The sequence below is a fragment of the Dermacentor silvarum genome, chromosome 1 (genome assembly GCF_013339745.2).
Source record: "Dermacentor silvarum isolate Dsil-2018 chromosome 1, BIME_Dsil_1.4, whole genome shotgun sequence".
In the NCBI taxonomy this organism is placed as follows: domain Eukaryota; kingdom Metazoa; phylum Arthropoda; class Arachnida; order Ixodida; family Ixodidae; genus Dermacentor; species Dermacentor silvarum.
Window position 1 is genome coordinate 181,215,972 of NC_051154.1, and position 23,170 is coordinate 181,239,141.

Genomic DNA, 23,170 nt, shown 5'->3' on the forward strand with positions numbered 1-23,170 from the left:
AAGTAGCTTGCAGCAGCGCTACTATCGGCCCAGAGATCGCCAGATAACACTGAGGACGAAGGGAGCTTCGAGCTGCATGGCGAACGCTATCCTTGCAGCGGCTAAGACGGGTGGTAAGGCGGGGCCGCCACCCATTTCTCTAATAGCTGTGGCCGATCTCTATTGGCTAAGTAAGGAGTGAAATGAAATGGAACGCCGACTTGAAACCGCAAAGTTCGTTTTAACGCGATAGCGTTAAGGACCCCGTGTCGCAGAAAATTCGGTGTCGGCGTCGGCGTTGGCGCTGGCGTAAGCATCGGCGTCTAAGGCAGAGAAATTCATCCCGAACCACCCCAACCACACAGGCTCTCCGCGTGGTGCAATGCGTTAGCGAACAAAAATTACATCCACCGGCAACCTGAATTATCTGAGTAGACATCCGTGAACCTCACCAGACGTCTTTCTCACGTCTGATAGACTGTACGAAGGCTTCGGGTATCCTCCCAACTGCGCTGCCCCTTGAAGCTCCTTATTCTTCGTCAAAGTGATCGCGAGGCCAACTAAAGATTCCTGTACAAATGTAACAAACCTAGCCCTACATCACATTCAGCTACACTTATTCCCAGTGCCTGCCCTCGCCCACGGTGTGAACAAATGAATGTTCCTTTTCTATAGGAGAGCTAGAGGCTTCCTGGCTGCGGGCCAGCTTTTGTCATCGCCTGGACCTGATGGAGTTGCGTACTCGACGCTTCAAAATGTCCGTAGCCCGTGACCTCTAACACAAACATAGCAAGAAGGGATAGTCCACAATGAATAGAAGTCATCCCACTTGCGAAGTCTCGCAAGTCTCAATTAGGCCCAACATCATATTATCCAGTCACGCTGGCCAGCTGCTTTCGGAAAACGACGAAATATTGCCATGACGTGCCTAGAATGGTATCTGGAATGCCACATATATCCAGAAGCTATAGCTGGTCTGCGGGTCTGCATGCGATGTGGTCGGTTGTGAAATAATCGGCCGCTTCATCATCTTGGGACGTATTCGCGAAGACGTATGTAAATACGTAATTGTAAAATAAACCTTGTGACGTAATATATCTTGTGACGTCTGTACAAAACTAGAAGTACAAGACTCACCGAAGGCACCAAGTCTAGACGTACGGAGTATATGACAACGTTACTCGTAAGGTCAAATTGGACGCCTTGACAGATGCAGGAATCGGAGGCCCTATGTTCCACTGGATACGCAGGTATCTGTCGGGAAAGATCATTTTATCGCCATAGCAATGATATGGATACTCGAGACACATTCATGACATCGACATCGACATCGTGGCTGTTGATAGCGCGACAGCACGCATTCGCCGCCACCACCACCGTCGTCATGCTGTCGCGCTATCAACAGCGCATGCGTGGGCTGCGTGCGGGGGCTGAGGAGGTTTCTAGAGACGCGAGTGACCGCGCAATGCGGGTGGATGCAAAAACGACGAAGCGAAGTGGACGCCAAGACACGCTCCGCTCAGTAGGCTCTGCAATGGAGCCAGGGCAGCGTTCTGCCTTCTGCTGGCGTGAGCGTTGTGCGCGCGCACAAACACCAGCGTCCCTGTTTGGCACCTGTGTGCATGTACCACACCATGATGCATACACTGCCGTCAGCGGAACGGACAGCAAACGTCAAGGCAAATAATCTATCTAGTCCTTTCTTTGGACGCTGACTAACGCCGACGATTTCCCGTCGGTCTCATCTCGTGTACCATTGAGTTGCGACGCCTGCAACGCCGCTGGCAGCGCTCATCACGCCAGTGTTGCAAGATGCCTTCTTTTTTTGTGATGACTAAAAATGGCCCAACTTCTTCTCGCCACACTTCCTGTGGTGCCCCGCATGGTGGAGTGCTGAGCTCTATACGATTTTCAACTTCATGTTCATTGGCTTCTTGGAGTCGCGACTGCTGGATGTAACAGCTGCCAATATTTGCAGACATCTGCATATGGGAATCAGTTTAAACAGGCCTAAGGATTCGGGCGGGACTTCAAAAGATCACGACACAAAGATATCGATGTATACCGACACAAACGAGGCCTGCAGCTTTCATCAAAAATGGGCTCTTTGGCTGCGTTCACCCGCAAATCGATGGCACCGTACGCCCTTCGGATCAACGCCCAAACGATACCACTCAAAAGGACGCACCAATTTTTCGGTAACATTATCGACCGTGACCTATCCTGGAGCCCTGACATATCACAGATAAAAAAAATAATAAAGGCTGACGGCCACTGTTCATGTTTTAGCATTTCTCGGTGAGAAGTTCTGGGATGTATCAGTGCAATCGATGTGGCAACTGCACAATGCCCTTTTTCTGGATTTCCTGAGGTGCGGTACACCTGTGCTAGGAAAAACTTTAGCGACGAATATCTGTGCACTTCAGAGCATCTAAGCCTATACATTTTGGACTTAACTTGGACTGTCGATGCGTTCGTTTATAGTGGCTATCGCAGCTGTCGTCTGTCATCACGCGACCACATCGCGTATTTACTTTGCCACCTTGAAAATGTATATGTCACCTCGCTCGGTAGCCGTCACACCATCTGGCTTGCCTGTACGGCGTTATCGAATACAATGAGGCCGTGTGCGACATTTGCCAACGTAATCACAGCACTTCGCCACTCTTGTCATGAGGATTTGCAGCTGCTAGAAGACTATCACCACCTTTGTGGTGCATGCACCAGCCCAAGCCACACCCGACTAATTCTTGCCTCAAAGGAACTATCGGAGTGCCACTAGAGCCTTTGAAACCAGCAACACTGCAGTTTCTATATGAATCAGACAGCACCCGACTACGCGTTCAAAATGATGGCTCTCTTACTTCAGTTAACTGCGAAAAATCCTATATCGGTCAAACCGAGATATGTTTTGGCGAAAACTTGCGAGAGCACCACCCCACCATTGATGCTCAGGTTTGGCATGTCGCTGTAGCCGCGGCGCCTATATGCACTCCAGCCTTCACAGCCACAAGTGCAATGCGCAAGTGAGAAGACCAGGCGAGTAGGCAATTTTAACACGAGGGTGTTTTATGCCGGCTTTCACGAATGACGTCCTGCAACGGATGTGGCGTGCCGCTATCTAAGAGCGGTGAAGCGAAGTACTGCATCGTGACATTAACGAGTGCCGACAGGGAGCGCTTCGGTAGTCACAGAATAATGAACCAAGTGTACACAGCTTCGTGACTTTGTAAACTCGTCATTTTCAACGACGCGCAGTGTAACAAATATTAAAATAAACATTATGACAAGTGTCCGACGGCAGTATTCGAAGCCAGGACCTCTAGTACAGAAGCCCGACAATGAAACCATTACGCCATGGACGCATGGCGTAATGGTATCCTCAAAAATTTGAAGACCTAGGTATCCTCAAAAATTTGGAGGACGCTTAAGCTTCGCCTTTAAGAGTGGAACGCGATAGCATTCAAAGATTCCTGGCTGCTTATCAGGTTTTTTTCTCGTATATTCAAATTACAATCCGACGCTATCACGTCTGTAGGTTGTGGTTGTCGTACTTTATGATTTTCTGACGAATTTTACTTTGATAAATTCAATTTTTGTTCACTAACACCTTGCGCCACGCGAATGACATGCCCGGTCGCGTATACGGAAAATATATCTCACGCAGAAGGGGGGCGTAGAGCTGCACGCCTGTTGGCTCTCGCCGCAGGCCACTTCCGCCAGCATGGCGGCGCCCAGCGCCACGTTGGCTTCTGAGACTTGAGTTTTGGTTTACGCGACGCGAGCGTCCGCTCTTGCGCAAGCGGCTCTCGTTTGCGCCCCGGTGCCGTGGCGGAAGCCGCGGTGCCGGGCGCCGACGCGAAGCGGTGGTCGTTGGGGTGTTGCGGAGCGCGGTGTAGCAACACCCCAAATAAAGTACTGTTCCAGAAAAGTAGACTGCTCCCTCCCTGATAATGAGATTATATTTGGATCATCAAAACAGTGATGCATTTATTTAGGAATAGCCGAAGGACGGAAAAGGCAGACCACTGTCACCTGCCAGACTTGTAGGCAAAACTGTGGCTGCTGTTAAGGGATCGATGCTATTCCTAAATAAACGCATCACTGTTTTGATGATCCAAATTAAATATCTTTATCAGGGAGGGAGCAGTCTACCTGACTGGAGCAGTATTTTTTTATTTGGGGTGTTGCTACGCTGCGCTCCGCAACACCCCAACGACCGCCCCTTCGCGTCGGCGCCAGGCACCACGGATTCCGCCGCGGCACCGGGGCATAAACGGGAGCAGTGTCCGCTTGCACAAGAGCGGACGCTCGCATTGTCGGCGGCCGGACGACTAATCGTCTGCTACAGCTGATACAGCGGCCGCTCTCCAGCGCGCGTCGCCGGACCAGCGTCGCGTAAACAAACCTCAAGTCTCGGAAGCCAAAGTTGCGCTGGGTGCCGCCATGCTGGCGAAAAAAGTCCTTCGGCGAGAGCCAATAGGCGTGCAGCTCTGCGCCCCCCTTCTGCGTGGGATATGTTTTCCGTATGCGCTGCCCGGTCAGGTTGGTTCAATATGATGTGGTACGGCATCATTATTTCCGCCAATGACGCCGGCGCTTACGACGACGCCGACGCTGGATTTTCTGCAACACGGGCCCTTTAACGCTACCGCGTTAAACAACCCCGACTATTGTGCCAGAGGTATTGACCCAAAAAGTGTTGCAGAATTTCAATTAATGCTTCGCGCCCGTGTGTAGGTAAATTATTTGCCATGCTGCTTCTAACATATTTCTGTTGACTACACCAATATGATATCTTCCGAGAGTGTGATTTATGATTTGTTTCTGCTCATTGTTATCGTCTGCGCGCATATTTGTATTTATTTCGTTTCGTGTTTTCTTTTTCATTTCTTTTTCTTTTCTTAGTTTAGTTCTATCGCTTGATTTCGCGCGCTGCCGATATGTATGATGTTAAATCCACCAGCTTGGCAGGTGAAGTGGTCGTTCCAGCGAGGTTTGCTGAAATCAAGCTCAGGACATCTTGTCTGAGCAGTTCCACGGGTTTGGAGCTTGAATTCTCCAGGGCCACTGCAGCGCAGGATGATTTTTGTGATTCGGGGGCCGCCCTGCAAAGCATTCAAAATTCAATATGCTGCACACTTCGGGCCGCACTCACCAAACTTTTCGAATGCAACTTCTATTCGGTATTGACTCACCGCCTTTGTTAATGGCATCTCCAACATAACCAATAGACTGGCATCTGCTCTTACGAACAATTCTAGCGTACGAACTTGTTTTTGACACACACACACACACACACACACACACACACACACACACACACACACACACACACACACACACACACACACACACACACACACACACACACACACACACACACACACACACACACACACACACACACACACACACACACACATACACACACAAGCAAAACACAAAAGCAAAAAGAACACGCATACCCCAAGCCACAGGTTCTCCTTCAATATGATCATACGTGCTTGCGTCCAATGTCTGGTTGTTAGCATACACAATGCACTTAGAATGTTTTCTTCGCATAGAGTGCGTGAAATTAGTGCCTGGCGGCAGTCAGTATTCTGAAGGAAAGTCCAAAAGCGCTTTCGTTATGCGTGGCATTCATGCAGCATTGCTTCAGCGCCCGAGTAGTTCTAGGCGCATGTTCCCCGGAGTACGCTGATAAATGCATGCATGCAGCATGGATTCATCCCTTATTCCATAGTCATACAGCATTTTCGACACAGGATCGTAATACAGCAGCCAAATGAGTTTCGCGTGCACTTGTTTCATGAGGTTGGATGAACTGTTGTATTTTACAGCCAAGCTGTTACCCTCTAGTTCGTCGGCATTTTTCGTGTCCGCGTCCGTCAGCAAAAATATGGGCCGACCCGGGCGGCAGTGCAGGGCCCGGAGCAGTGGGGGTAAGGCAGATGTCTTCAAGCATTCAGCAAAGTGAAGCGAACAGTGCATACACTCTTTAGAAACACGCATACAACATACAGAACAACATACGTTTCAATAAAGAACAAGCTCGAAACAAGCATACGAACCACATAATTGATGATAAGGCGCTCGCGATAACGATGCGAAGCACGTAGCGCTCCCCGCATACGTTCCCCGGTAAAGATTACTGTTGCGCAAGCTGCCGCGCCGACTGCAGCTTGCGACGTGGGGAGGGACGTCCCCTATTCTGTCGTGTATTAAAGAACCAGCCTAGCAACTGATTTCAATGTTGTTGCAGCACCGCTATGGGTGGCAGCGTGCTGTCATAATTACCATTACTCCCATTACTCTAAATTACCATTACTACCATTACTCTAAAGCCATAAAGCATTGCATACCCCCCTCAGCAGTTGTAGTGGTGGTTCTAAACTGCTCCGCTGAACATCCACTTTCGCAGGGCCTGGATGGCGAGTCAATTATAGGAAGAGAACTACCTATCCATAAATAAATGTATGTTGAGTTTATGTTAAACGTTTATTGAGTTCCCACGAAGTTAAAAGAAACTCTATTGAGTTTCAGTTCTTATTGAGTGTAGTCAGATGGATGGTAAATACCTGGTGCTGAAAGACAAAATAAATGGCTGATTGACTGTCTTATTTAAAGTTTAACTGGAGCTATTACTGAGAACATTCGTCGAAACTAGCATCAGAAAAAAAAACTATTTTTAGTACAGAAGATTCCTTTGAACGGAGACAACAGATATTTTTCACTGTTTACGCTGAAAGATTTTAAAAAAATTATTTCAACATAACTGGTCCCTATAGAGTAAAGTAAAAGTTTTGTCATGAATACCACGTTCAAAATAAGTTCTGTTTGCTTCATTACGAACCTCAATTAATATGTGGATGCAGCTTCACCATCCACCTAAGTGCAGGCCGACATACATCATTTGCGCAAGCCAATTACAGTCTTAATTTCTAAAAAAAATATGTGCAGCTGGCCACCGGCTAGTTAATGCCACTCAGAGTATGGCTATAGTGCTTATACTGGTAGAGTGGGCATTTGGATATGTAGTTCAGTACCGGATGTCAATCTATATATAGCTTCTGATATGCTTCGGCCCTCCTGAGAATTTGTTCCAAGTGGATCCGCCTTACGAACTCCACGGCTAAAATTTGTGAATTGCAATATGGGCCATAAGATAATTAGTTAAAAACGTCATAGTGGATTTTTTAAATTAGTCTATTATGCATTTCAATTTTTTGTGCATGTCCGCCTCTTCGAGTAGAGGAGCTCACGAACTATAATTGTGCTATCTGCCACCGGCAACCTTTTAAAAAAATTTAGTGTTCGCTGAAACGCCCGGTATATATCAACTTTATCAGGACTTTCGATGCGCACATGTGCGTATAATATTATAATACTATACGCATGTGGGCATTGAAACTCTTGAGAAAGTTGACTAAACAGAGTGAGGCTGTGCTGTTTCAAAAATTAGGAATGTTTTGCAAGATTGGCAGAGTCAGTATTTGACAGAGGCGCAAGGAGGAAACAAGCAGAAGAGGCGCGTTGTTATACAGGAGTGCCGAGTTGTTCACAGAAGGATTGGCACAGCCGAAAAAGAGAGGGAGGTGGTGCTTCCTAAATGTAACAGATACAGGGCGCCTGCTCATGACGCGCCCACAAAACTTTGAAAGGCTGTTCCTAAGCGTGCCGGCCTGGAGAACAAAGAAAGTTCCCGGTAGGACGCACGCGCTCATCGAGAAGATCCAGGGAGTCATTACCCCCTCCACCCCCCCTCTTCCGCGTTAAAAGGCAGCCAAGCCACATAAAGACAAGGCAGCAGAAAAAGCTAGCTTTACAGGAGAGCTCACTAAGGCATGCCGGCTACGCGGGCCGATCGGCACAGCCGTCGGCGCGGCGTTGCTAGCACGGAGTCGTTGTTCTCAGCTCCAAAAAACACACACACGTCCCTGAAGGCGTCCTTCTTCCGTACGCGAGGAGTAGCACCGCTTGTCCCCGACTTGCTCCTCCGAAGGATGGCCGTGTTTTCCCCCGGAAGCGGTGGGACGGCGCTGCGGTGGCATGCACGAGAAGCCGGTCCGGCCAGGGGACCCCCACTTGAGCTGCGCGTACTTAGCGCCGGCGCCATCACGTCGGGCACCCAGGGCCACCGCCAATCGATGGCCTGTCCGGCTTACTCCGCGCGCTCCTCTTGGTCCACTCTTCGTCTTCGCCCGGGAGTGTGGGCGTGTGGAGGCTCTCATCCCGGCGCTCGTTTCCTCGTTTTCTTCTTCGCTGGCGACAGCTTCTTAGTGTGGCTCGACGGGCATCGTGTGTCCCGCCGGCGAATCCTTTCCCTCGGGCTGCTCGCTCGCCTCTCGGAGGAGCCACGCTTCCGCACCGCAGCCGCCGAAGGACGCGCTGCTGCTGCGCGCCCGTGCAGCAGCTCCCGTTACTCGTGTTTTGTGTGCGTGTGTAACCGCCGGGCATGCAGACACGAGAAACGCGAGACTCGCGGCCGCTCATTGTTCGGCTGCGGCCGCTCGCCCAGCCGCGTCCAGCCGTGTTCGCGGAAGCTGCCGCGAAAGCCAATCTCTGCCAGCTCGGGTGTAGCCCCAGCCTTTTTGTACATACGTTAAGCGATGGACACTTCCATTGCGCTTTATTCTTTTTAGTTTGCCATCGCTCGAGTTTTCTGCCCCTTTTTCGCACAACTTGGACACAGATGCTCCGGCTAGCAACGACGCGGATATGTCGGACGGCGGATGTACCGCGCTGATAATTTGTTTTTGTTTTTCTTTCACGGAGCTTCATCGAATGAATTAACATAAACAGGACACAAGCAGACCAAACAAAAAGGCGGACAGCAGAAGTGCTGGCTAAACTTATACATCCGCATCGTCCCTCGCCCAGCTTTCGCACCATTTATGTTAATTTTTCCTGAACCAGTCAGCCCAACTGCCCACGCTGCTTAGGTTCAGTGAATGTGCGACCATTTTAAAGCTGAATGCACCAACGCGCGCAATTGGCGGGAACTTATTTTTGTTCAGGCAGGACAAAGGGGCACTAATGTTTCACGACGTCCACAGTCCAAAAACTAGCACTTCTCCATTCAACAGATCACAACACCAATCCTATCTCTTGCCCCCTTGTCAAGGGTGAGATTACCCGAAAACATTTTTGTAATGCACGTATACCTGCTCGTTGCGGTATACGGCACCACCGTTCTGTTTTCCGCGAACTCGGAGAACATGTACCATCACGCCGAAATGAAGGCGAAACTGGTGTGATTCATCCACAAGCGCTTAGTATTGGAACTAGAATGCACTTAGCGCCCAGTTACGTCGCGTTAACATATCCTGATTCAAGTGATTATGCGTAAGACTCGTTCAGTATTATGCGTGCGTGCGCGTGCGCGCGTGTGTGTGTGTGTGTGTGGGGGGGGGGGGGGGATATTCATGCGTAGGAATCGCCTAAATATCAAGAATAAAAGAGCTCCCCAGCGGCAGAATGCATGTATAACACCCAAAAAACACCCAGAAATGCACGTAGTTCCCCCATTCTGCAGCGCGTCTCCAGAACCCTCTATGTTTATCAAATAAGTGCTTACACTTGTTCGCGGGGCTAATTGTTAGCGCCGCGATATATAGTGTTGACAGGGAGACCGTCGGCAGGCGTCCAATCATGGCTTATGTGTTTCGCAGGCGATGGTGAAGGATGTGACCTGCCTGGACACGCAGTACTGGGTACTGCTGGAGCTTCCCCGTCAGGAGAAGCAGGAGCAGGTGAACGCGTACGTGCTGCGCGCCTGCGCCACGCTCGAGAAGGCGTCCGAGTCGAGGACGCAAGACGCCGCCGCCAGGGCCACCGCAGACGAGGAGGCCCGTGAACGCAAACAGAGGCTCGACGGTGAGTGGCGTGAAATCTGAGACTAAGTTCGGAACACTAGGTGCTCAACAATCTTGCAGTTCACACCAGTTTTAAGCCACTTCACTGCTAGCGCAACCCAATAAGTCCTAGACTAGTCCGGGACTGACATAATATAACGATTTGTCTCGTTCGATTCTGTTTCATTCTTATACGCCGCAGTAACTGTCCAATCCTAACGGTAACATGAAGCGGGGTGGGGCTCAGTCGAACGAGAAAACAAGGGCGAAAAGAATCTAGGGCCAGATTAACAAAGCTTTTCTTTCGTAAGTGTTCTTTGCCATTGGTCGGCCGCCTTAGATAATAATATGTCTTGCATACGGATTGGATGAAATTCTTTCTTACGAACAATTTTAGCGTAAGAAGTCTGTGAATTCGGGCCCTGTTTGGAACGGAAGTGAAATATAATCCTTGCATTACCTCGGTCACGCACGACCTTCCTTGACAGTGCAGAGACTGCCGCGAATAGCTAGCTGTATACGTCATGCCTACACTTGTTCAAAACGAATGATTCCGTGCAATCACCACATGCACGCTGCGAGAGGTTAAGTGTAGCACCTCAAAATTAGGTGAATCGAATTTTTTACTAGAGAAACAACAGTTGGCAGACAACAGCATTGCATGATAAATGTCGAAAGTAGTGAACCACGGAAGAGCCAGCCACCCATGCTTTACCGATTCACCGATTCGACAGGACAGTGCAAGCGATCACCACTGCAAACACAGCTATAGCTTCTCGCCTCAAGGTCGGATCGCACAAGTGCAAAGCACAGACGCATGGATGCTTTGCCTGTAGACTAACGTAACCTCAGTATCAATATCATATTTCCAGAAAAAAGGCAAACACCCAGAAGGGAGAGAAAAAATTAAATACGGATTGTAACGCCGACATTGTTCCACCAATTTTTGTACACAGTGGTCTGAGTGTTGTCAGACGTTTGTTCCTATGTCTACACATTTTTCGCCGTTATAACAAGATGGCACACCAAGTTGCCCAATTCACCATTCTGATAAAACAGAGTTCCAATCAGTGAGGCACCCAGGTCACCTCGCTTTTTTCGCTATATCATGTTTCCATGTTTAATTAGCCGTAAATTAAGCAGTCTCCCTCGATGGCATCTGAATGCATCCGTTTACCAGACGATGAGATAAATGAGATGCGAAAGGCAGGGAGGTTAACCGGAAGGTAGATATGCAGTTTGCTACCTTACACTGGGGATGAGGTAAGGGGAGACAGAAAGATAAAGAAAAATACACACACTTAGAGAGGGAGATTAAAGAAAAAAAAACACACATACACAAAGGAACTCAGGAGCGTCACAGTCGTTCAAATAGGTCGCTTGACCGGAGGAACTTCAGTAGCGCCCTCGTCGCCTTCTGCTGTGAAGACCGTATCAGCCGGCATTCTAAAATCATCTGCTCAGAAAGCAGCCGGTCGTCGAGGCGTGCCAACTCCGTTACGAGCGACTGTCTCTGGGAGCTGTAGCGGGGACAATGACACAGGATCTGTTGGACGGCTGTTTCCTCGCTGCCGCAAGTATAAGAGGCACCACTGTCAGCCATTCTGATGCGACAAGCAAAAGCATTCGTAAAGGATACTCCAAGCCACAGTCGGCAGAGAGCAGTTGTCTTGATTCGAGGAAGGCCAGATGGAATGCGTAGTCGGAGGGATGGGTCCAGGCGGTGCAGTCGAGTATGTTGGAGACCAGGTGTGTTCCACATGGATCGTGTGGCATCACGCGCGATTATGCGAAGCTTTGTTGCTGCATCGGCTCTTGATAACGGGATGGGTTCCTTCACAGCATTTTCGTGAGCCCTCCTCGCAGCTTCATCGACCTGTTCGTTGCTCATGATGCCGCAGTGGCCTGGGAGCCACTGAAAAGTGATGTCATGTCCTTTTTCTGCTAGTTGGTCATAAAGATGTCTTATTTCCAGCACAAGTTGGTCTTGTGGTCCACGACGTAGAGCGGATAGCAGACAATGCAGTGCGGCCTTCGAATCTGTAAATATGCTCCATCTTCGTGGTAAGTCTTCGTGAATCATGTGTAGTGCGCAGCGAAGTGCAGCAAGCTCCGCAGCAGTCGACGTAGTCCGGTGAGAAGTTTGAAACTGAAGGGTCACGGCTTTTGCGGGGAAGATCACAGCCCCTGTAGATCCGTGAAGAGTTGTCGAGCCATCAGTGTAAATGTGAAAATGGTCCTTGTATGTCTCGTGCAGCATGAGGAGAGATAGCTGCTTGAGAGCTGGGGACGAGAGTCCTGCTTTCGTTCGAATCCCTGGTACCGAGAGTCGAACTTGTGGACGAGCCAAACACCAAGGAGGTGATAGCAGCCTCTCGGCACGGTACGCCGATATCGCCTGGCAAAAGAAGGCATTGGGTCGGTCATTTGGCAGCGTGGCAAGGTGATGGAAAGGGGAGCGGGCAATGTGCCTGATGTGTGCTCTGAGCATTTCCAATGTCATGAGTTGTCACTGGGTAATCTTGTGCTATTGCAATTGTTTCCGCTGTCGATGTGCATCATGGCAATCGAAGACAAACCCTTAGTGCCTGCGCTTGAGCACTTTCGATTGTGCGGATGTTGCTTCTGCAGGTATTGCTCAGTACAGGTAAGCTGTACCTCAGATATCCGAGAAACATTGCCCTGTAGAGCTGTAACATTGCGTGTACTGACGCTCCCCACGTTTTCCCTCTAAGAAATTTGAAAAACGCGTGAAATGGCAGTTAGGCGTTTCTTCAGGTAGGTCAACTGGGGATTCCAGCTGAGGTCTCGATCAATGATCACCGCTAAGAATCTATGCGTCCTGGCGTAACAGACGTTTTGCCCATTGAGGGATATGGTGTAAGACTTCATTGACTTCCGCCTGAACGCGACCAGCGCACATTTCTCAGGTGAAATATGTAGGCCTTGTTCGCTGAGATACGCCGAAATTGATGTCGCAGATTTTTGAAGTCTCGTGCGCACCTCAGGACGTGTCACACCTGACGTCCACACGCAGATGTCATCGGCGTACATTGATATCTGGAAATCATTTGGTATGCGTTCCACGAGACCGACAAGAACAAGGTTGAATAGTGTGGGGCTCAAGACGCCACCTTGGGGAACACCACGGTATGTGCAGTGTTGAGACGTCGGACCGTACTCGGTTTGCACAAAGAATGACCTCATGTGTAAGTAGTTGCGGGTCCACCGGTACACGCGGCCACCGGTACCAAGGCCAACCGATTTCAGAGCATCAAGTATGGCATCATGAGCAACACTGTCATAAGCTCCTTTTACGTCCAGAAACATAGCGACAGATAATCTTTTACATCTCTTTTGATGCTGGACGTAAGTGACCAGATCGATGACATTATCGATGGAGCAGCGGAGACATCGAAAGCCGGCCATAGCGTTTGGATAAACTTGGTAGCGTTCCAGGGACCACTCCAATCAGGCAAGGATCATGCGTTCCATCACCTTCCCTACGCAACTTGCCAGCGCGATTGGGCGGTATGACGCGAGCTCTAGTGGTAACTTGCCAGGTTTGAGGAGTGGCACCAGGCGGCATGTCTTCCATTCTTGAGGAACGTTTCCATCCCGCCAGGATTCATTGAATATATCCAGCAAGGCATTTCGTGCTCGCTCACCCAGGTGGCACAAGATGCGGTACGATATGCCATCTGGTCCAGGAGACGACGACTGATTACACAAAGCAAGAGCCGCATCAAGCTCCTCGGTGGTGAAAGGCAAGTCCATGCGTGAATTCCGTGTATGCGGCTCAATGCTATTCGTACCAAGGCAGCCTGTGTACGTTGATTGGCATGCAATTTTTCTGCAGAAATCTTCCGCTACCTCGATGTCCTCTCGACGTTGGAAAAGTGCCAGGGCTTTGAATGGCACGCGTTGTTCGGGAAATGTACGTAAGCCTCGCACGGGTCTCCATATATGAGAAAGAGATTTTCGGGGGTCTAGAGATTCACAAAATTTTGCCCACCGTTGAGATTCCAGTTTGGCCATTCGGCGCTGGATCTTCTTTTGCGTGCGTCTGGCTATTCTTAGATCATGGATGGACTTTGTGCGTCGGTATCTTCGCTCGGCCCGCCGACGAAACACACGGAGTCACTCAAACTCCACGTCGGATTTTAAGAACCTTGAAGTGCATATCAGCGTGCACATCGCATTCTGCGTTGCCTCCTTGATCGCTTGCTGAAGGCCAGAAGGGAGACCGTTGCGACAAGCTTCTTCCATGCTGGTTTCGAATATAGACCAGTCAATTCGCCGGATTGTGTTTGGCGAATGGCAGCTGGCCAAACCTTTGATCTTAAGGTAACTGGGGATATGGTCACTCCCATGCGTCTCAATGTCTAAAAACCACTTCACGCGAGATGCAAAGCGACGTGACACAAAAGCCAAGTCTAAGCAACTGCTGTATGATGAGCCTCGTAGAAAGGTAGGGCTCCCATCATTAAGCAGATACAGTACATGGTCAGATGCGAATGAAGCCAGTCGTCGGCCCGTTGCGTTAATTTTAGAGCTTCCCCAGATAGGGTGGTGGACGTTAAAGTCTCCCGTGATAATCCATGGACCAGGGGCTCCTGTCAAGATGTCTTCTAGTCTCTTGCTATCAAACCGGCTTGAAGGCGATAAGTAGGTAACCACCAGTGTAAAGGCTACCTTTTTCTTCTTAACAGTCAGGCAAACATACTGATTCTCATCATAAGGTGGCACTTGCTGAACGACGTAGCTAAGCTCCCGACGAATAAACACAACGACCTTGCTGCTTTCGCTGCAAGTTGAGGACATGATTGATTCGTAGCCGGATAGCCGGATTGGGTTTGATAATTTTGGTTCACAGATTACGATGATTGGGAAACGGTTAGAGTATAATACAAACTGACGAAAGTCAGGCATCCGACATCTAAGTCCTCTGACGTTCCACTGGATAATAGATGCTTCTCTGACCTCTTGGCGGAACGATTGGTGATTGCCATCCATGGATCTACTCGAGGGCTGCTAGGACTGGGCTCAGCGCGTCCAGCACTTGCAGGCCACTTCGAGCGGCTGGAGTAGCCATACTTGTCAGTAGCTCTTTAATGACATTCATTAGGGACCGCAGCATCGGTATGATTTCTCGGTCAACCCTTGTGACTTCATCAACCGAAGTGTGCGTGGAAGTAGACATCATGGCTCCTTGGCAGGCTGTGTGCGCGGAAGCGCAGGCCAGTCTTCCGCGGCGTTAGATTTCTCAGTCTCAATCCTCTTCGTGCTTGTATGTTTACTTGCACTCGAAGGTAGTGGGTTGGGTATGTTCTGCGTATAATCAGCACCCCATCTTGTACACTTGCGTCGACGATTACGCCGGCGTCGTACACTCTCAGCAGCTTCTCTGTGGGATGAGCTTGTAAAAGGGACGTGACGGCGGCTGTACGAGCCGTGCCGTCGTCCCTACTCAGAAGGGCGTAGGCGGCGAGCCGAGCGACGGGGCTGCGACGACCAGCGTGGCTGGCTTTTAGAGCGACACTGCGCGTGCCGAGCTTGCGCTTCGAGCACGCGCTGCGCTTCTTTTATTTTCTCTTTCTTTGATAGCCGGCGCTAAGGCACCGGCTGAGAGCGCCGAACAAAGCGCTCCGCGCTGCGGCGTCGGTGGGCGCTACAGGGCCCCCCGCCCAGACGGAACGTCGAAATGGCGATGCAGTGAAACCGCGTTTCGAAAGTGTCCGTGGACAGTCCAAGTCGTTAACGTGAAGGGCATCGAGTTGCCGCGCAGAGCTCAGGCGGGCGGCACTGGGAGCTCCGCAACGGACGAGGTACTCGCTGAACGGACGCTGTTGGGAGGGGCGCGTCCAGCCGGCGATAGAATCTGCACATGCGTCTTGAGGAAGGAGGAACTGGTAGGCCTTTGAGGCGAATGGCGCGTCGACGGTACCAGTGCGAGCGTTGCCGGTGGCGTATGACGGACCGCACCGCTGCATGGCGTGTAGGGTGCGCGCACGAGCGATGCAGTCGAAGCCCTGGACGGGCCACGACGCTTGCATTGCATGTGGACGTGGCACACCCTGTCGGGAGGCGACCACGATCCGACGCGTCCGGCGATGGGGTGCATCGCGAGGAAGCCACGGACCGGCAGGAAAAAGTGGGGTCAGGGCCTGCATGTGCGTCCGGTGGTTCGTTGAGGACGCCTGACGTGGGATGCAGCGGGGGTCGCAGAAGGTCGTCGTGACCCACGTCCGCTGGTGGCGTTATCCGGCAGAGTCGTAGGCAGTGGGATCGCTGCGGTGCCGAGCTCGCGCGCCGCCTCGGAGACCGGCTCAGCGGACCGCGTGGACGGGTCGGGTGTCGTTGTTGGAGGAGCATTAACGTTGGAGACAGACCCGATGGCGTGGGGCACGGTAGCCGGCGTTGGGTCGGCGAGGTCTCCACTGTCACCTGCCACCGTTGGGGGCGAGAAATGCGGTGACGTGGCCGGTGTCATGGTCGTGACGATACCCTCGGTGACGCCATTATGCGCGTACTCGCACGTAAGAGACCCCTGGAGAGAGCCGGAGGCCGAGGACTGTGCGGTAGCGCATCGGGTTGTCGCCGAGACGGTATCGGGGCAAGTCGAGGGAGGAAGGCTTGCCTGGTGGTGGCTTCCGGGCACAGGTTGTGATGCGGGTAGCGCTGGCGGTGGGAACGCAGGCAGCGATTCGCGCACCGTGCGGTCTACCTCTGGAAGAGGGTGGTAGACAACACCGAAGAAGTCGAGCACGCGCTGCCGCAGTTCGTCGTACGGGCGCGGGCCAGGCGATGGAACGCCGAGGTGGAGCTGGAGAGCAAGCGGCAGGACGTCGAGGAGTACCGCGTGCTTGAACTCCTGGATCCAGATGTGGTTCAGCTCCAGAGCCGCCTCGAACTGAGCGAACCATGCGCCGACGTAGCTGGACGAGAACGGCGGCAGTGGTGGGTCGAACTGCGGCTCCGGCCAGTGAGCCATGGCAGCGTGTCGCTCGGTGGAACGCGCGTTCTCCCGGGTCACCAATGTAGAAGGGACGTGACGGCGGCTGTACGAGGCGTGCCGTCGTCCCTGGTAAGAAGGGCGTAGGCGGCGAGCCGAGCGACGGGGCTGCGACGACCAGCGTGGCTGGCTTTTAGAACGAACCTGTGCGTGCCGAGCTTGCGCTTCGAGCACGCGCTGCGCTTCTTTTATTTTCTCTTTCTTTGATAGCCGGCGCTAAGGCACCGGCTGAGAGCGCCGAACAAAGCGCTCCGCGCTGCGGCGTCGGTGGGCGCTACAAGCTGTCTCTGACCATTTGTTTAAGCATGGCAATTTCTCTCCGGATTTTCGGGCACACTTTGGATGAGGCATCATGGGATCCATCACAGTTACTGCACTTTAAATGTGTTGCGCGGCAAGCGTCCACAGTATGCGACTCAGCGCAGCGTGGACAAACCGTACTATTTGTACAGACGCCCTTGACATGGCCGATCTTAATGCAGTTTTGGCACTGAAGTGGCTTGGGCACGAATGGGCGAACAGCATGTCGGAAGTAGCCAATCTTGACATGCGACGGAATGGAATCGCCCTTGAATATCAACTTCACGCAGCGGGAGTTACCAAGGCGGAGCACATGTGTGATGATCGATAACTCCTTCGGTCACTGGTTTGATGAGAACTGGCAGGTCCGAGTTCGCTATGGCCAAATCAATGTCGTAAATGACGCCCGCCATGCTGGATTCGTCTAATGGTACACGCGGTCGGACTTTGATGCCTCCCAAATCTGTTATTTTCCGAAGCTTGTCCAACGCGCTACCATTTGTCGCGTCCACAGCGAGGACATTCTTCCGCGTGTTTATTCGAACTTCTCTTATGTCATTCAGCGCCACCCCCTCGAGGAACACGGAAAGAGCTTGCATGTTAAGCGTTCGGAGGCTGATGGAGGACTCCTCGGGCACGAAGAGGACGGAGTGCGGCCAGCGTTCACTTTTTGTCTTCGTTGTTAATGTACTCGCTGGTGAAGACACCTTGAGAAGCCTTCTTTTGGCCTTCCTGCTCATCACAGACTCAAAGCTGTCATCTGACGAGTCATCGCCTGTGACCGAGTACAGTTCGGTGTCCTCGCTGGTGGTAGACCAGGAACCTCATTTCCTCGACCAGCTCGCCATAGTTGACCTCTGGCCGGGTGTCACTGCAGTTGACTCCGCGTCCATAGCCACAAGGCAGTGAGCCTCGCTGATGACCTCGCTGGGGCTGCACCAGGCACGTTGATTTCCCGGGGAGCTTGCCATAGCAGACCTCAGGCAGGCATAAGAGCATGGCATAAGAGCACCTCGGCGCTGTCGGCCGGTAAGCGGTGCGCGCGGTAGCAGCTCAAGAGTTCCTCCCGCGGACCCTCGAAAGCACTGCACCGTGTTCGAGGGCCTCCACTTCCCCAAAGTTGTTGCATGAAGTTGTCCGTATAGGCGCGAGGCGGAGGCGTTACCTGTGCGCCTGCATCCACACGCACCCGACACGAAAATGTAGCAACCCTACCCACTGCTGCCGCGAAATATTCCGTGCAGTACATTCATTTTGCGGCGTGAATATATATATATATATATATATATATATATATATATATATATATATATATATATATGTGTGTGTGGTGTGTGTGTGTGTGCGTGCGTGCGTGCGTGCGTGCGTGTGTGTGTGTGTGTGTGTGTGTGTGTGTGTGTGTGTGTGTGTGTGGTGTGTGTGTGTGTGTGTGTGTGTGTGTGTGGTGTGTGTGTGTGCGTGCGTGTGTGTGTGTGTGTGTGTGTGTGTGTGTGTGGTACAGTGTACGGTGTACACTGTACACCTGTACGGTATAGTACAGATGGACAGTTGGTGGACGGCGAGAAAGACGAAGATTGCAGCTAGTGTTGGGGCGACAATATTTGTCTCCGTCCGCAAACTCCTCCTCCTCACGTCACATTATATATATATATATATATACATGTATATATATATAAACGCGCGCAGAAGCGAAACCGAGGTGCTCGATGTTTTCTTGATGATCAATACAGCAATACAGCCAATAGACAATGAAGCCAAGGAAAGCTTCGATGGTTGCCTTGGCTTCATTGATAGTTGACTGTATATGATCATTTATAAGCCATTGATTATTTGAGGAAAAGCTTAGCATAAAAAAAGACACAAAAATCGCCAGACCGCTTATTCTCATCGCTAGCAGATATTATATTGACGCAGAGTTGAGTTATATTAATGGAAACCTTAATCTGCCACGCTGTTGCTCGTCAAGTGAGCTGCCACAACGCGGAGTACAAGCAATACTTCGTGTCTTTGTCGCTAAGGTCGGACGCACTCTCGACGCAGGAGAAAAAGAAAATGTGTATAAACAATCGACGATGATTGTCCAAGTAAGCGAACAACTCGGACGAACCAACGAGCGAGCGAACGAACTACCGCATCTAAACCTTCGGACACATCAAAGTGCGTAACGAAGAGCTGCGACGAACGCGGCCCGCAATTAACTCGGTTGCGCGAGATGATCATGAAAATGTTTATTGGCGTCTTTTAAAAAAGAGGGTTCACGTGGTCGGTACAGTACAGTCCGGGACTCCGTTGGCGAAGGCTGCTGCCCGTGTTCCCTCAATGAGCACGTGCCTTTTGCATCCGACCACCGACTGCCGACCGCCAACCACGAAAACGGGTGAAAGAAGGCTGTTCGCTTTAAAATGTCCAGTCGTACTTAAAAAAAACATGGCGCTAAATACAAGAAGATGTTGACTCTGCGCACTAATCAGGCACGCGTTCTGTCTCAAAACGTCCGTTCTTTGCTCTTGTTCTTTAAATTTTTGTCGGAGGAAGTCGGAGGCACATTCTGCTGGAGGAAGTTTGCAATATTGGCTCGAGTCACGGAACGCAACAGTTGGAACGACCGCGCGGCGCTCGACCGTTTTTCCCCGCTTTGGAAGAAGCGCTGCCTAAAAACAGGGCTCCGTGGGACGAGCGGAGGAAAGGAGAGCCTCGCTCGACAGCGAAGCCCCGAGGGTAGGCACCCGCGATTCGTTACTAGCCAGGAAGGAAGCCGGAGAATGTGCGTCGGCCTCCACTGCGACGCGGCCGCACATGCGCCCCGAGGCCTCGGCGAGCTCACTCCGCTCAAGCATCTCGAGAACGTTCGCTCTCCAATCAGGCGGCAGCGCTCGGACGAAACGGACGAATGCGCCGCAGGCGTTCGTCCCCTGCCCGGCGAGCTCGAGCGCCGCAAAAATGCTTAGAATTCTTCTCTCTCGGCAGCGCGGAGCTGAATTGAAAAGCGAGCTGACGTGCCTCTCTACTCGCGGGGCGCTGAAACAACTCCGCGAACTTCCGTCTTGGAAGTGAACACGCCCGGAACCATGTAGCGACTGCTTACTGAGCAAGTGTACTTAAAAAAAAAAAAACCGGACAATGACTTTCCGCGTGCGAAAGTACTAAAAAATTAAGAAAGGTAAACAAAAAAAAAAAACAATAGCCCCACCCTTGTTGAGGAGATGGAGGTAAGCGAAGCCTGTCGTGTGTTTCTTCGATGTTCCTCCGAACGAATTGCACTGACGAGTACCACGTTGTGCTCGGACCACAACCGGTCACACGCACTGCAGCTGGCTCCGAAATTTCGGTTGAGAAACTCGCCTTGAAACCCGGCCGTCGCACCGGGGAAGTTGGCGCTAGCGTTGCCGAGGCGCGCACCACCGTTGTCGGGTTCCTGGAGGGCTAGACGACGCTGACGTTTGGCCTCAACATAGCGCTCCAGCAACTCGGGGTCGGCGGTTCTCCGCTGATGTTAGGCCTGAACATCGCGCTTCCGCAACTCGGGGTCCGCGGCTATTCGCTGACGCCTTGCCTGAGCTTCGAAAGCCCTCACGCTAGAATCGGCACGTCGACTACGAGCCCTTTTCCGAGCCCGTTCATTCTGGAGGGATTTCCATGAAATTTCTTCAAAATTAAATATGTGCGTCACGTAAGACAATGAATGGCTCATACTCTCTTAAGCAATGGCTCGTACCTCCGTAAACGCGGCCTCCCCATTACGACGGCAGAAGAGAAGCGAAATTCTACGCTGGAATGATTAGCGGCAACGCAGCCAGCTGTAGAAACAGACGACGATGACGAACGCGGGAGCAGTGGCACGAGCGCGTGCCGAGCACGAGCGCAGCTGCTTTTTTTAGCGTTCCATCGCCGGCGCAGGCTAGCGTATACAAGCTTCGCTTGAAAAACTACAGTTTTGTTCAGAGTGCGAAGAAGGGGCAGCGATAGTTACAGCACAACATCACGCTGGTTATCACAGTGTTTCACAGCGCGATATCCGCACTGTCTCGCGCAGGATCGTTCGCCAGTAACATTTACACATCACTGTCGCGCTGAAGAGGGTTTTCGTATGTAGCTAGGCACACAATTCTATGGTCCGGGCTGGTCAGGAGCCCGGGACAAAGGAAAGCCAATTGGTTCCAGCTCGTGCAGAAGTGTGCACGATCTGGAAGTTTACGCCGAACCGTGGTCATAAGGCTATCGTACTGCAGCCTTCTTCTTACACGGAACACAATGACCACCGTTGGGTTCAATTTGCTCTGCTCTGCTTGATTTTTCTTTCTTCTTGGTAAAAATATATTTTCAGTCAATGTAAACAACACTTACAATTTGCAGCGCTGACAAAGCATTTACTCTTTCGGTGTGTGCCTTTTAAACTACTTCTGGTAATACAAAGAGCAAGTACTACAAGATAAGAAAGAACCTCTGCGCTCGTTATATAGGGAAGCTAGGTCATCACGGAGTTTCCGGGACAACGCACTTGCGGCAAAAGCCATGGCGACGCCTCAAGTGCTGCTGGGAAGTACCTATAAAGACTGCCCTTAGAGGGGAAAAAATCAATGATGTTTACAAGTCTTCCTGGATGAGTATCTCTTTCCTTCTTCACTTCTGCTAAAATCGATTTAGTGCGCTGTTTTGAAACGGGATGAAGTGGCTGCGAAGGGCCTCTGCGCATTGTGCGAGAGCGCCCAAAAATTTCGCCCAGCACTGGTGCATGTACAGATAGTGTGTTTACGTGATCGTCTCGCGAAAGCGCAATGCCACTTTTTAACTAAGAAGCCTTTTTTCGTGACGGCGCCTCCCTGCCATTTGGTCAAACTTGCAGTGAAACACGTCACTTCTCGCCCACTATCAAACAGATATGCTCTTCTAGCTTGGTATACACCGAGGTGTCCTCAAAAGGTCCATTAGAACGCTGATTCACCTACTTTGATTCTGAAATTATAGAGCTTCTCTAGCGAGTAAGAACAGTATCGACGTTCTATATATTCCACCCGCACGTGCCAGAGCTGACGTAAAACGCACGCATGGATTAAGTTCTTTATTCCGTGTTTCTCACATTTTTTTCTAAGATTTCTGTGGCTCACCTTTATTATGGACTCGGCATCAGTTTCTCACGTACGTAATGATCTAACTTGAAATGCTCGGTTAGATAATTCGCCAAAAGAATCCAGGATGCCGCCATTGTTTGGCCTACTGAACGTATTATACTGTGCTTCCCACAAGTCATGTTCAGTAGTCATACTTAGCAATAAAACCGTCAATAGAAGACACGTTCAGTGGGAGTGCTATGCTACGTCCCTCTTACTTTACAAATTTTTACGATTATCCTTTTGGTCCTCAAGTGCAATCGCAAACAATAAGGCATGTTTTATTCATTGCAAGTTTTATTCAATTGGGCCCGTGTCAGCCGATTTGCTCTCCTGCATTTTTTACTCAAACATTTGGCTTGTGTATTTACTGCTTTTTTTTTCAATTACCGTCCCACTATATGTATCTAAAGTAACCTTCTTTGGAGCTGCTGGTTAATAGAGAGTTTTAGATTAGGGGGCCCCAACGCTTGCTTCCCCATAATCTAAAACTCTCTAATAAGTCGTGAGAAGCGTAGGCACACGTATACAAACATCGAATTAAATGCTGTTGTTGTTGTTGTTCTTTTTCGCACGTGTGCCTGCGCTTCTTAAAACTTTCTTAAACCTCTCCAGAGTGTGCAGTGCGCTATACATTTCCTGTCTGCTGACTTCCGTGCGTGCGTGGGAAGTCGCCCTGCCTGAATACAACTCAACGTGAGATTAAGACGATGCCACTATGAGGTAGTTGCGACCGTGATAAGTGCCGACTACGTAACCGAAGTGAATGCACCTGAAAAGTGGCGAGAAGTGTTCCGCCTGAAGGGCGAATTACAGCACTGGTTATGCTTCAGTGTCATATTAGACCGCTGAGAAAATAAATTTTGAACTGACAAATTTGGACCGGAACTGACAGAGCTCTGACTTGAGCC

The 23,170-nt window shown here is 50.8% G+C and overlaps 1 protein-coding gene across 2 annotated transcripts in view; it reads left to right on the forward strand.

The window, feature by feature from the left end:
- The window catches only part of LOC119436486 (uncharacterized), a 190,806-nt gene that overhangs the window by 140,714 nt on the left and 26,922 nt on the right, over window positions 1–23,170 (forward strand). For both annotated transcript variants that reach the window (XM_049658135.1, XM_037703344.2), the window contains exon 4: window positions 9,654–9,858. In XM_049658135.1, the coding sequence (XP_049514092.1) occupies window positions 9,654–9,858 (205 nt within the window). The remainder of the gene's footprint in view (window positions 1–9,653; window positions 9,859–23,170) is intronic.